The 14458-nt window shown below is 40.9% G+C and overlaps 1 protein-coding gene across 1 annotated transcript; it reads right to left on the minus strand.

Moving 5' to 3' along the window:
* Positions 1-5437: 5437 nt before the first annotated feature.
* On the minus strand, positions 5438-11055 carry LOC124053252 (heparan sulfate glucosamine 3-O-sulfotransferase 2-like). The gene is made up of 2 exons (XM_046378296.1): positions 10130-11055; positions 5438-7213 (listed from the first exon to the last, which is right to left on the minus strand). Exons 1-2 carry the CDS (start codon positions 10630-10632, stop codon positions 6595-6597), a joined length of 1122 nt encoding a protein of 373 aa, XP_046234252.1. The 5' UTR covers positions 10633-11055; the 3' UTR covers positions 5438-6594.
* Positions 11056-14458: the final 3403 nt, after the last annotated feature.

Consider the following 14458-nt stretch of genomic DNA (forward strand, 5'->3'; position numbering starts at 1 on the left):
CTTTAACACCCAAGAAGCCCGTGTGGTTGTTGGCAGACCAGAGGCAAGATCCGTAAACTGTCGGGCTTAGTCCTCATAGTGTCTGTCAAGAGTCATCTGTGGTCCCAAAGGCATTTTTGAATGCATCAGAAATGCGTAATTGTAATTATAAAATGGTCCTCAAATTTTCCTCAGTATTCATCCACTGACATCTCGGCCAAAAAAGTACCGTTACAGCTTAGGATGGCAGAAGATGTACTTAAAACCTTAACTTATAAAATGTCTGAGATCAGACAGCCACATTTCTCCCACGCGCTGCACATTCATTTCTCCTCCATAATGCACAGAAGTGTGTAACTGGAATCCCAAGGCCTTGCCAACACAGAGGACTCATCAGGATGCTAGAGAGCAAGGTGTGAAGTGTCAAAGTTGGACATACAGCCAGCGCATGTCTGCCTCACTTTCTCTGACACTCATCCTACACCATTGGCTGTGCGAGGAGTGATTGACTGAGAGGTTGATTATGCTTCTTCCAGCCAGGTGGTTGGCAAGCAGAGAGACGCATATCACCAGATTGCTGCATCAGCCAAAGTGTGAGGCCACAGTTTCTGGCATCAGTGTGTCTGGACGAACATCACAGGAATAATAAGAAGATAGATGTCAATCATCACCCAAAATGTTTTTTTTTTTCTCCACGTTTTGTTGGCAGCAATCTCTTCATCACGTATCTTGTATCATTAGAGGCTTTTGCCTTTTGAGCAGTGCAGAGACAGAAGACAGGCGAGGCTGCATGGGTAAAAAAAAAACTTCAGGCTTCTTGGGTTCTTGAGGGAGAAGAGGAAAGTCTTTGATGTTGCAGTTTCATGGAGGCAAAAAACACACTTTGATATTTCATAAGCCATCTCAGCTTAAAAAAATAAATAAATAAATAAAAAATGCAAGCACAAACATCTGCACATGCACTCTGTCAAAGATTTGGTTTGAATTATCACCCAGCTGAAAGATTTGCAGTCATTTTAGCTGCAGATATTTGTCTTACGAACAGCACAGTTTTTGAAAGTTCCAATTTCCAAGAGGACTGCAGAGTGAATTTCTGTCCTCTTTGATTTTCCGAGGAAGATAAATCAGTGTTTGGATGAACATAAAAGGTAATGTATTCGTAAAAGCTGTGATGAGTGCAGCTGTCTCCAGCATCTGACATCCAATCTGAGACAAGCCGCATGGGGAGGCTGGACCAGTTTGTGCATGTGTGTTTGTGTGTGCATTGATGTTTATGGCCACAACAAAGAATGTATTGTTGATAGAGTGCAATTTCAATTTAAGTGAAGGACAGAACTTGCAGGATTATTTCAAGAAGTACTAAATACTACCTTATGTTGCCTTGATAAATGGTTAAGACTGGCCTTTTAGTAGTCAAGTTCAATATTTGAACAAACATTCTGATCGAATGACAAGATAGTCATTCAATCAGAAATACTAGCAGATTAATAAATGTAGACCTACAGACCCTAAGAAGGGCAATATTAAGTCTTTCTGACCATATTTTACGAAGGCTTTCAAACAGAGCTTTCAAATCAAATTTGTCTGCTTGCTCTCATGCTTTCCCATATGGCAATTGTTCTTACCCTTATTTCACAGGTGTGAGATGTGTGAAGACATTTGCACAACAAACCAAGACTGATGTGTAATTTAGAATAGCTTCACCCAGTGCAGCAGGTTTATACAGGATCATTCTGCTGCTTGAATCCTCTTCATCACCTCAGATCATCATCCAGGTTCAGTTTGTCCCTCATTTTTAAAAATTGCTCCATATGTTAAAAATGAAACCCAACCCAACCCAAGAGAAAAAAAATGCAGTATAGCAATGGCTGCCCTGCTGATATAATTTTCCATTTTGAGGTTTGAAGATGTGTTCATTACATGAAAGAAGTGTTTGGGCATTAGGAACAGGAAGCTGAGCAGCTCTACCTGGCTTCTCCTCATTGTTGTTCCAGCTTTACAAGGCTTCCTGCTAGGAGAGCGCTGCCACGGGATGTAAACCCCCATCAAAATCCTAATGCACTGCATGTCGACTCAGGTGTGGTCTGGAGTCCAGGGGTTGCTGATGCATCAGATGTGTTTTGGTTTTCTGCGGATGTGAGGTTCATCTGGAGGCAGCCTTAGGATGAGGCTTGTTATTCTCCGCAGTGAGACATGAGGCACGCACTCTAATTAGAACACATCTCCTGGTGAGAGAGATGCTGAGGTCTGACTACTCCTCCAATCTAATCAGTTTTCTACCTCACTTTAGCCACTCCACAGAAAACAGACTCTCGTCGCTCGCTCGTCTGACAAACGGATGCAACAACAAGGAGATGGCACAGAACAACTGTTTCTAATTTGGAGGACTCTGCAGAATTTCACACTTCTAAATCATGAAAGCGCATGTGCCCAACAAAATTTTACATCTTTGCCATCTTCCTCTCACTCTCAGCTGGGGACGAGATAAAAGGGATGGGGAGGTGGCTTGTGATTTGCAACATGGATTCAAAGAAAAAAAAAACACAAACAAAACCCAACAACATATATATATATATTCATATATGTTTTGTCAAAGCATTACATGCGCTAACATGGCCAACATTTAGACTTACATTTTGCTTCGCTTCCCTGACTTCGTTCTTAGGCTTAATAGAGCACTTCACATGCACACACTTATTAAATGTCATCCCTACAGACTGCAGTTCCAACATTGGTCTGCAAATAGTTGTAGAACATGTATCATTATGTACTTGAGACTGTGCCACAGTTGTCAGCACTTCATTTTAATTTGGCTCCTAAGCCACTGGTGATTTCGACCACTGGGACATCCTGTCGGCTGCAGAAGTTAAACTATTCTGAAGCGTTAGGACTGAATGAGGTGCACTGCTGAATCTCTGCCTCTGCAGTGTCAGCTGCTGTCTCACTTGGATAGCAGCGAACCCTCTGTATCGCATGTGAACGTCCTGAGTAAGGGACGAGGAATGCTGTGTGAATATATACTATTTTAATTGGGTGCAGCTTATATATAGGGCACACATGTAAAATGAATCTTCCTGTAGGTATGCATTAAATATTGCTTTCACATTGTTAAGAATCAAACATGTAAAAATGGGCAATATTATCGTTTCAGGGATTCCATTTGAAATAATCCTTTGCCACTGCTTCTATCTTACTTCTAAGTTCATTAAAAATCCAAAAGGGTGGATGTTTGAAGCTACATTAACCAGCAGGGATTCTACATTATGAGCATGAAGAACATCGTTGTGACATCTGCACACTTTCAGTCTGTTATTTTTCTGTGCTTTAGAGAAAAGTAGGCCTTTTCTGTTTTGATTTTCACCCCTTCTGTAAAACAACAACAACAACAACAACACAATATTGCTGCTTTAAGCATTAATCAATATCAGATCACAACGTTCGAAAATTATCCAGAGCCTAAGCCTCTTTCTATAAGTCTTTAAGGAGTATGAAAGATAAAAAAGAGCAATATGTGTGAAGTCTTATCTTAGCAATAACTAGCGCTTAGCTGATGCCTTCAACTCCTTCAGGTATTTTGGGCATTAAATAATTACCAGGCTCCTCCACATGGGATGAACTGATGTGAAGTGTATTATATAGGACAAATCTTTTGATTAAAAATGTAATCCAAACATTCAACGCATTAAGCATAACCTTGTTTAGGGATCTATTTGAACTGGTTCATTTAGTTGTAATGCCTCATAAAAACAAGAGCTTCAGTTCGAGCTTATACAAATACTCATTAAGCTTAACAAGCACCTCATTAGTTTAAGTGCAAATAGGTCACGTCATACCGCTCCAAAATGCAAAGGATTTCGTGATTTGCATGTGCAGGTTCCAGAGGGAATTCATATTTGAAAAGAAAGCAGAGTGTGTGTGTATGTGTGTGTGTGTGAGAGAGAGAGAGAGAGAGAGAGCGAAAGAGAGAGAGTTTTGACCTGCAAGCAATCTCTGGAGAGCCGTTCACTCGCAGAGTCTAATCAGAGTCTGGCTGATGCTTGTTCTTGGGGATTGCTCCTCTGCAGCCCTCAGGCCTAATTAGGACCCATGTGTACCATATAGAGAGTTGCCGCTCACAGTGACGACCGGATAGACGATCACCTGTGTGTGTGTGAAGCCACAGGAATGAGCTGCTGGCTGGAATGATGACAAGAAGGGCATCGGAGGCGGTGCAGTGACACTGCATACGCCCCCCACCTGGAGGTCATATGAGTTTAATGAATGTTAGGACAGGGAGACAGAAGCTGTGAGGAGAGACTGAGAGAGAGAGAGAGAGAGAGAGGAAAGGCAGACGTCTGGGCTGAGAGAGGGTCACAGAAAGAGAATCATCTTTTAAGGTTTTTCTCTTAACAATGCACTATGAACATTTGCAAAAAGAGGAAGAGAATGAGGGAAAAGGAGTATAGCTTGAACATACAGCACAGTTAAAATAAGAACAAGCTTTAGATTTCTCCGGCTCAACTCTCTGTATTTTTATGCCAAATAACAAGAAATCTTCAAAGGATATTCTGTTACATGAAAATTTTAGTAGTGCTACAGATAAAGCAGTATTCAGACTGATAAAAGTACTAGACTTCTGAGGTATGTAGATAACCGAGAGGATCAATGTCCCACATGTTACTGGGAGAGAAATCATTATTAACGAGTATTATTGCTTAACAAAGGAAAAAGACTGTCAGAGTTCAGTGTCGTGTCGGTCTGTAACTTGTGGTGGTGAAGGATGCACATCAAAATGCCAAGTAAGTCACTGCTGTGCTTTGTTTCTGTACGTGAACCCTCACAGTCTGTATGCTCTGTCCACTCATCTGCCTTGTGTGGCATCTTTAGTTTTATGATACGAGTGTGGCTGCTGCTTACTATTTGTGTGCTGCAGACTCCATGATTGTATATTTTCCGAAATACCTTTAAAGCTAACCCAGCATTTTATCATTATTTAAAAACATATACACAATTAACATGGATTTCATCTTTAGAGTCTTTTGACATTTCCCAAAGCAAATACTGCTACCCCTTTTTTTTTTCTTTTCTTTTCTTTTTGCCAGGTACTCATTGAGTTGAGAGAATACATACAGTGGAATTCATTACAATTCAAGTCCATCTGAGACATAATTATTCCACTTCTACTAATTAATTACACTTTTATTTAAAGCGTAAAGGTAAAAGTGTAATCTAAAAAAGTGTGACCTGCAATATCTGTTTTGTGATATGGACTTCATAAGACACATTCTTATGAAGTGGCTTTTCATTTGTTTTTACAGTATTGTGTCTGGCTGAGGCTCAGACAGTCGGGCTTTAGTATTCATCCGATGTAGCCAAATCTAAACTTTTCACTGCAATCATGTGACATGCAGTCCCAGAATCTATTTGATAACCTGCCACGAGTAGCTGTTCCCCGTTTGTCTTTGAAAAGTGATTGAAATTCCTTACACCTACACCCACTCATCCACCAACCACCGCCAAGGCACAGAACAAACCTTACAGAATTCAATAAGCCTCAAAAGGATGTTTTCGCCGAATAACGAATAAACTGTAAGTGGTCTAATCCATTGAAAGCACAATTCTACTAACTAGATCTGAAAAGGGAGGTGTAGTACAGAGCTGACCACTTTTAAGAGGTTCAATTTTCAGTCATGTCACAGATTTTCAGTTTAAAAGACCATTGTTTTGTTAGGTGTGTGTGTGTGGGGGTGCTTTAAATCAATCAAGGAAGGAATTAAAAAGACAATTCAACATTTTCTGCGAAATGCAATTTATCAGAGTCAACGTTTAAATGAGACAGAATTATCAGTTTCATAAACTGTATTTGTGCTTCTGATTCATTTCATAGAGTTCATGGACAAGCACTGTGGGTAAGGCAGTGATTAAAATACTTCTTTTTAAACAAAAATATAGCCATAGATTTTTTTAAATAAACTGCAGAGAACAAAGTGAAGTGCTGCATGTTATAGTTAACTCTGATTCATGCGGGAAAGAATGAGAAAGAAAATCGTTCCCCCTGTGTAGAAACCGATGAGACCAGTAAGTGATATTAGGTGGTTCATACTTGCGTTATGGCTTTACAGTTCATATTTACCACCACAGTGCTGGAGCTTAATTCTGCTCTCCCTGAAGACTTCACTGACATTTTCCAAGGTCTTGCTTTAAAGCCCTGCCTTGATTAGGGAAGCAGGTTTTAAAAGGAACTAATCCCTTTCCCTGGAATTTTCTTTTTCCTTTTTTTTTCTCTTCCCTTCTTCATAAACCTGTCAGCAAATGGTGAATCTAGTCAGCAATAATATACAGTAACAGGAACAGAAGTCATGTGCACCTGAAGATGAAATGACGGCTATATCTGGCAACAAACAGGATGCTGATGCTGGCTGGTGATCATTACAAGTGCAAAAGCAATGTCATCCTCCATTTTGCGCTGTTCATTAGTGTCACTTCACTGAATATTACTGCTTTTGCTGCTTCACTCAAAAAATGTCTAGAGACTGTTGATGATTAGCTATCTGCCTTAGCTGTAATACATGTCTGTAGGTAATTTGTGGAATACAGAAATCTTTGTTGTACCACTTCAAATGATGTCTCAAACCTCTATTCCCATTTGAAATCATGACCCACCATTTCATAAAACTTGACATTGTAAGGTCTGTAGAAGTCTCGCAGTTGTTCAATAGCATCTCTGTCTATCTGCACATGAGTTCGGCCCTTGGACTTGCCCAGGCAGCGGGGTGAGCCGCTGCTTTCCGGCTTTTTAAGGCAAGGGAAGCCTTTGGTGCGGTTGAAATAGAAGTGTTTGTCTGTGACAATACGCTTTAACCCCAGGAAATCTTGCACCCGAGCCAGCTCCCCTGCTGGGTCTGTGATAAGACGCTCTCCACTCACAAAGTGGATCTGAGCCAGAGGGAAGTAACGGAGCCAGTTTTCCAGGTGCAAAACGTACAGGCCGATCCGAATGGCGTTCCAGGACGTGTCCACGATGCCCAGGCTCTGGTTTCTGAAGGCCAGCTCCTGGAAGCTCGGCAGGTCAGGGGTTTTGGATAAAGTCTGAGTGTAATCTGATATTGCACGAGTGACGGGGTCGCGCACCACCACAATGAGCTTGGTGTCTCGGGACATGGAGGAGATCCTGTGTGGTGTCTCTTTTGTCACAAAGTAGCTTGGTGTCTTCTCCATCGTGATTTGGCTTTCAAGAGTCCTTGGCATTAAACCTCTGAATGAAAGATGAAGACACAAAGTAAGAGTTCTACTTGAATAAAGGTTTCTCATTTACATTCTCATTACATTACGTGTGTTTTTTTTAAATTATTATTTTCTTGCTGTTGTGAATCGCTTAAATTACCACAAAGGCTAACAGATTCAGAGACAGAGGACACAACGTCCTTGCATTCCTTCTGTCAAAAGGAAAAAGTGTGTATGAGATGTCTATTTAGGGCAGGATTACACAAGTGAGTTTCAGAGCAACAAAAGCACCCTAACTGAGAAGCTCCAGTTTGGCCATGAACCCAGTTTCTCCATGTAAATGATAATAGGAGCACTGACGCAAAGTCATAGTAGTCTGCTGTCACAGGAGACTTGTCTCGCGTACGGCTCGCCTTTGCATCAGCCCAGCATGGTTCAAGAGTAATAAATCACGAATGCAAACAGAACACATATAGCGGAGTGATTCTGTCAGGTTACTTCTGGGTCCCCAAACTAGGTCAGTTTGAAGAAAAACTTTGAAGTTTGAGGACAGAGTTTCAAAAGAGCCTGTAAATAGGGCTGCAATTAACTACTATTTTCTTAATCGACTAATCAGGTGGTTGTTTTCTTGAATAATCAATTTGTCCTTTGATGTATATTTCATCAGGAAACCGAAAATGTCATGAGCAACCGACTAAAAAAATCACTTTACTTTAATATTAAGACGAGGACAAAGAACAAGATTTCACATATGAGAGATGAGAATGACTTCATTAATTGATTATCTGAATAGTTGCAGATACATTTTCTGTTGAGCATCCAGTCAATAAGTTGACTAGGGGTAAACGTAAAGTCCGAAAAGCATCCTTCAAATGATTCTTATGTTTTTGCTTGTATAAGACGCCAATTAAGATCGACTAAACCCATTAACCTCAGGTTCCCCAGGTCATGTTCATGTCACCACTAAGAGGCCCCATTACAGAAATGTTAACGATCCTCCACACAGTGGTTTTCAAGCTATAATATTCAGCAATTTCCTAAGTAATTCCTCTCAGTCATCTGTTATGATACTCTTGAAGCTCTTCACCCTGTGAAGTCCCTTGTTTTCATGTGTTTTCCACGGCCCTCGTGGCTCTGCCCTGTAGCCTTTAGCACTGCTCAGACTTGTGTCATTATTGCACTTCTTCTCACTTGTACTTCTCACAGTCACGTCACCGTTTGATGCTTGGCAAGTTAACTTCAGGGATCATTATCCCTCCACCCTTTTCTTTATTTTTTTTTTGCTCGCACATGAAAACAACAAAACAAAAACATGCGCGAATGAATGAGATGAATGAGAAAGAGAAAAAAAACGAGAGCATTTCCGAGCAGCGACTGTTTGTTTTGAAAGCAATCCTCAAAAGTCAGTGAGCTGGCATTTGACCTTTTCTTCACTGCTTTGACAGCTGACAATCACGCTGCAGTAATAGGCGAGGGTGCACAGCCTGGATCGTATCTCTAAGACACATCTCTGAGATAAAAGGGCTTCAGCCGCCAACCATCCCGAGGACTGCCAATTAGTGAAGATGCTTTCAGTCTATAATTATTTTATAATACCACTGATACACATCCCTCCTGTGGGCTACGTGACAGCCAATCATTAACATGAAATATACTTTGGAAGTTGATCCATGTGTCTGTTTGTGTGCTTATATGCACAGTATTTCATGACCAGAAAATATTTCTGATCCTAATCTGTTATTAAGGGGTTTAAAAAAATAGCATGAATGTATCATACGTGGAATATATACATATATACATAGAAACTCTCTCAGCTGCAGTTAGTTAAAGGCATAGCATTTTAACAATCAATAAATTATTTAACACAACATTCAGTTTGAGAAGTTAGTTTAGTTGGCCATATACCGACATGGTCATATATCTGGCAGGCCTGCACAGTGCAGTTTACACAGTTTGCCTTGAGAGGTTGGATTTTATGAGAAATCTGATGAACTGCTCTACAGTACATCAAAAAAAAGAGGGCCACTGTTCCGTGGATGTAAACAGAGCTCAGGCCTCAAAGGTTCTTTTAATAAGAATGTGAAATGAGGCAAGAGACTGCAGAAAACACATCCAGCGTGTTTACCCACCTCAAAACAAAATGTACACAGAAAAGCACCAAGGGGAGGAGGGGGAAAGGGGCCAGCACGCTGTAAAATAACATTTTTGACAGCAGGCAGCTGATTTAGTGTGAAAAGTGGTTTTAATTTTCAGTGACACTTATACTAATAAAACTGGCAGAAAACAGAGGCCACCATTTGTCTCAGCTTTTGCTTTTGTCGAGGCGTCCTTGGACAAGATATTGAATCCCACATTGCTCCTGATGGCTGTTCCATTGGTGTGTGAGATAGGAGGCTATCGCTCATCAGGTTTCTACCTTGCATGGCAGCTTACACCATCAGTGTACGAACGTGTGTGTGTGTGTGAATTAGTGAATGTTGTGCTTTGAGGAGTCGGAAGACTACATAAGTGCTATCTAAACCCAAGTCAGTTTAGCTTTATTTGTATTATAGTATTTCTTACATTAAGTATATTATACAAGTATTTTTTTTTATTTTGTACTTTTAAGAGATAATATCGTTGAAAAAAACACCTTTCTAAAAAAAAGTTATTTTATATCATCATTATTCAGTGAAGCTGAAGAGAACAGGCCTACAGTCACAGGCATTTCAGGATGATACAAGCACAGCTGACTATCAGCCTTAAACACCCAGAGACTCCCAGCAGTCTTTGAGGGCCTCGGCCAAATGGCTACAATTTTACCAATTAAGGCTGCTCATTACTCATCCCTCAACGGTCACTGGTGCAGGTCAGGTTTAACTCTAACTTAACAGTGTAGAAACATCTTTGGTTCCTGCATTTCTTGCTGAAAACCTGATGTACCTGTGCAGGTGAGACACACTCTTACCTGTACCACTCCAGTCCTTTATCATAGTTCCTGTCGAAGAAGTGTGTCTCGGTGCCAGCCGCTCGCACGTCGGGATGAATCCTTATGAACTCCAGAACGGCTCTGGTCCCCCCTTTTTTCACACCAACTATGATGGCGTTTGGCAACTTTTTATTCCCAAACTTTAAATTGCCCATGGGGGGACTGGGCGTGTCGTTCCTGACGACGTGAAAAGTCGAAGGAGGACTTTGCACGGATTTTAGCCGAGATGCCTCCACACTGCTCGGTCTGGCATCCAACGACAAAACGCAAGACAGGGTTTTCTGAATGCGCCTCTTGGCCCCGTTAGCCAGGACGCGCTGACAGCTGGGCGTCGGATCACCTGACTTTTTCATGATGGGATCGGCAGGGAATAGCGCACAATAGCACAAATAAGAAAGGAAAAGGGATAATAAGCAAACGGATGTTCTTGTGAGCCGATGTGAGAAGGGAAGAAGTCGACTGAAGAGGAGCACGCATGCCATCTCTCCATGGATATGAACAGTGCATGATTTTTTATCGCTCCGTCCTTTCTGATTATTTTAGTCCCTTAAGTGTCTGACCTGCCCGCTGCCTCCACAGAAGAGGAAAAAAACTTGTGCGCCTTGTCAGTTAGGAGGCAACATTTCCATCACTTAATCGCGGAGCGTGTGAACACGATCCATCTGCGTCCCATCCCTTCAGTGCGTTGAATGAAAAGGCATCCTTCTCTGCGCGCGGACTTTTGGAAATGACATCCTCCTGTAAAACTCCTGCACGTCTCCACGGTCATGGCGCACGGGTGAGAAGCAGAGGAGGTGCGCTCTCTGACAGCTCCAAACCAGCTGAGCGACAGAAAAAATATTTCAACACGCTGACGTCAGAGCATCTTTGCATTTTTAAAAAAGTGCTTAGCTCTCTAAGGTGATGTGAGGTGGCGAGGGTGAAGCAACACCCAGCATCAAAATAGGCCGTGAAATGTTCATTTCATCTAAAGCTTGGTTCAGAGACATTTAACTTCAGGATGAAACATTTTTTCATATACACCTTTATCTTTGTATCAACTAGCTGTCAGCACAGCTTTACTCGAGTCAATCAGTCCTTAAAGTGAGCATAAAAATACATTTATCCATTATAAAATTAGCAACTAAATATAATTATTTAGCTCTTAGATTTGATCGTTTATAATTTAACATCTATGACTCAGTGACAACTGGCTGAGATCGTGTGATGGTGATCAAAAGCTCCAGAACAGATTGTGGTGAGATTTGTTTCTTACCTTTTGCTTTAAAAGTTCAAAAATAATTTTTGAACCTCGGAATAGTCATGCTTGATATTCCACTGTCAGCTGGAACTGAGTCACTGCCAGTGCTCAGAAGAGATGAAACGATTAGCTGGTTGATCAACTTGTTGAGTGATGGACAAATAATTGCTCTTATGTTGTCTTATATTGGTCTTAACTCTTATGATTTAAAAAAATTGATTAAAAAGCTTCTTTTTTTTAGCAAAAGTACAAAATTTTCAGTCCATCTTCTGAAATGATACTTTCGTGGTCTTCTTTGACTGAAGAAAATTGTCAATATTTTTTTGACATTTTACCATGCAAGTAACTGACTTACTGAAAGCAAAATCAGATTACTTAGCAGTGAAAATGCTTGTCAGTTGCAGCCCCACTAAGCAGCATCAGCATGTCCAAGAAGTATTAGCAATTTTTTGGTCAGAATGTGAGTCACTGTTCTGATATAAAACATTTAAGTGGCAGTAATGCGTTTGTTTAAAGTCACATTTGTATTCTATTTCATAATTGCATAACAAATTACTGTTCTCACTTGATTGCCTCTCGTGACTGACAAGAAATGACAAGAATTTCTTGGAGGGGTCAGATTAACTGAAAGTTTGCTGTGCCTTAGATTAATTAACACATTAATTTAGGAACACCCACATTTAAACATCAGCTGAAATAATGAAAGCCCAGATTTTGACACGAGGACCATCCTTAAGGCAGGGTCTCCAGAACAGACAAGCCTCCTTATCGTGTTACTGAGCTTCAGTGGTGCATATTCTCAAGCACATTCCACTTAATTTACCACAAACCAGTTGTAACCAGAGTAATGACAGAACCTTATTGGGCTCAGGCACTTTGGGGAACAGCTGCTCGCTTTTCCTTGTTGTCTTGTAACTTCAAACCAGTAATCTTGCCTGGCATGACTCCCTTCCAAGCAGAGACAATGTCGAGGTGTTGGTGTGTGCAGAGTGTGCAAGGCGGGTCATTCCTCTTAGTTTCCTGATGACTGATACAAATGCAGACAAGCCTGAGGAGGAATGAGAGGAGGATAAAAACTCCCAGGACTGCAGAGACGCATGGGGAGGAGTTGAGGTGTCACAGTGGTGCTCCCGAGGGTATCTGCGCCCAATCTCAAAGGCCTCTGATTAAAGAATGATTTATAGAGGCTGGTTGGAGAGGCCTGCTCAGCAATCCGTCTAGTGAATGAGATTTTTCCTCAGGAAGAGGGCGGGTAAATCAAACCTTGGGTGCGAGAAGCCTGCAAAGCTTGGTGATAGGACTCGGTGATTAAATGTTATAATCACCTCTGCTGAGTGTGCTGAACTTGTTTGTGCTGCTTGTTGTGCAGTTTTTAAATTGTAAAGAGAACAAAGTTTGTGGCCGTAATGTCGACATTAACAAGAAGAAACATTCAAACCATGCGTCTGTGAAAGCTTATTAATAATGTTGGTCCTCGCGGAATAAAAGCCATAGTGTGTCCACTGAACACTCATTTGTCAGGGCTAGGTGAAGCCAGAGGGGGAACGTCAGCTTACCCTGACTCTGATCAGATGCTGAGAGCAGATACAGATGATCCACACACTTTTTATATCAGATGGGATGACCGTATCCCACAGAAACAGTTCATACCCCATGTGAAGCTGTGCACACGCTGAACTCTTGTTTGTGATAGACATGCAATCACAAAGATATTTACGTGTCAGAATGTCAGATACAGAGAGACTACTTATATTAAGAATTTAGTCCTGACCTCAGGCAGTCAAACAGTCTGATAGTTCAGATGCTGACGTATGCACTGATAAGCTAAACCCTGAAATCATAAGCATCTGTAGCTGAAGCAGCGACACAAGGACTGTCTTTGTACATCCTATGACAATCTCAGGGGTAAAGAGCTGCTAAAACCCCCAATAAACTGCATAAGCCAGAGCAGATTTCAGTCACACACCTCACCTGTTGTCCAATGGATTCCTTTCTTTTTCAGTATAGCCTAATAAAAGAAGGCAGGCACAAGTGTCACAACACATAAAGTTTGAATTAAGAGGGCATTTTAGAAAATCTAGTTTTAAAACCTGCTTTTATTTCAATCGATTTTATACTTAATTTGTTAAATACAGCAACTGCGTTCCCTTAAATTATATGCAGGCCCAATGATGTCGCAATACTGACACCTGCCGGTCAGAATGTAGCAATGCACCCACAGTGTTTCGATCTTACGTGAAAGTGAAAGTACAGGAATGCGTTGGACTTCCTGTATTTTTTAGAAGCTCGTAACAACGACAGCTCGACTCTCAAACGGCCCAACAAGTAAGTTAACTCGAAATATTAAACGTATCACTCCTGTAAAATCATTAAAGATGATTCAGAAAAAGCCTAAAAATATTTCTGTACGATGTGGGGCTTTTCAGTGTTGGAAGAAAAATATTCAGTTCGTTTAACTAAAGTGAAAGTACCAATACCGCAGTATAAAAACACTTCACTTCAAGCTAATGTACTTAAAGAATCAAGAGTAATAGTAGTGTATCTGTAATAAATTGCACTCACTTTGTTTCCACCATTGATACATTGCCTTTTGCAAAATCCTTTGAAAACCTTTTAGGTCTCTGTGGATGATTGGAAAAGGTGATGATGTGTGTGTGGACAGTACAAGTTCATCCTTGTGTGTAAACACTGGCCCTACCACCTCAGTGTTTGATTCTCACCGACCCCACTGCTTGAAGTCTGCACAGTCCTTGTCCTATGTATAGTCCTGTGCACGATGTATAGTCCTGTGCACGATGTATAGTCCTGTGCATTATGTATAGTCTTGCATCGATTTGCACTAAGTACAGTGTGTACTTAAATTCTAGTGATCCCTGAAGGAACGCTGTTTCGTTTCACTGTTCACTGTTACTGTAAACAGCTGAAATGAAAATAAAAAAAACCTCTTGACTCTGGATTAGGGTTAAAGGTAAAAGGTAAAACTTAAATTTGACTTTACTTTTATGTTCTTCAGGAAAAATGAAAGAGATTTCGACACATGTAGCTGGAAACACTTTGGACGTCCATCA

The sequence above is a fragment of the Scatophagus argus genome, chromosome 21, assembly GCF_020382885.2.
Source record: "Scatophagus argus isolate fScaArg1 chromosome 21, fScaArg1.pri, whole genome shotgun sequence".
Taxonomy (NCBI): domain Eukaryota; kingdom Metazoa; phylum Chordata; class Actinopteri; family Scatophagidae; genus Scatophagus; species Scatophagus argus.

Bases quoted from the DNA above. Each gene is read 5' to 3' on its own strand.
- LOC124053252 (XM_046378296.1), bottom strand. From the start codon at position 10,632: ATGGCATGCGTGCTCCTCTTCAGTCGACTTCTTCCCTTCTCACATCGG. The intron at 7,214-10,129 runs GTAAGAGTGTGT...TCTTTCATTCAG, and splicing joins AAAGGACTGGAGTGGTACAG to AGGTTTAATGCCAAGGACTC.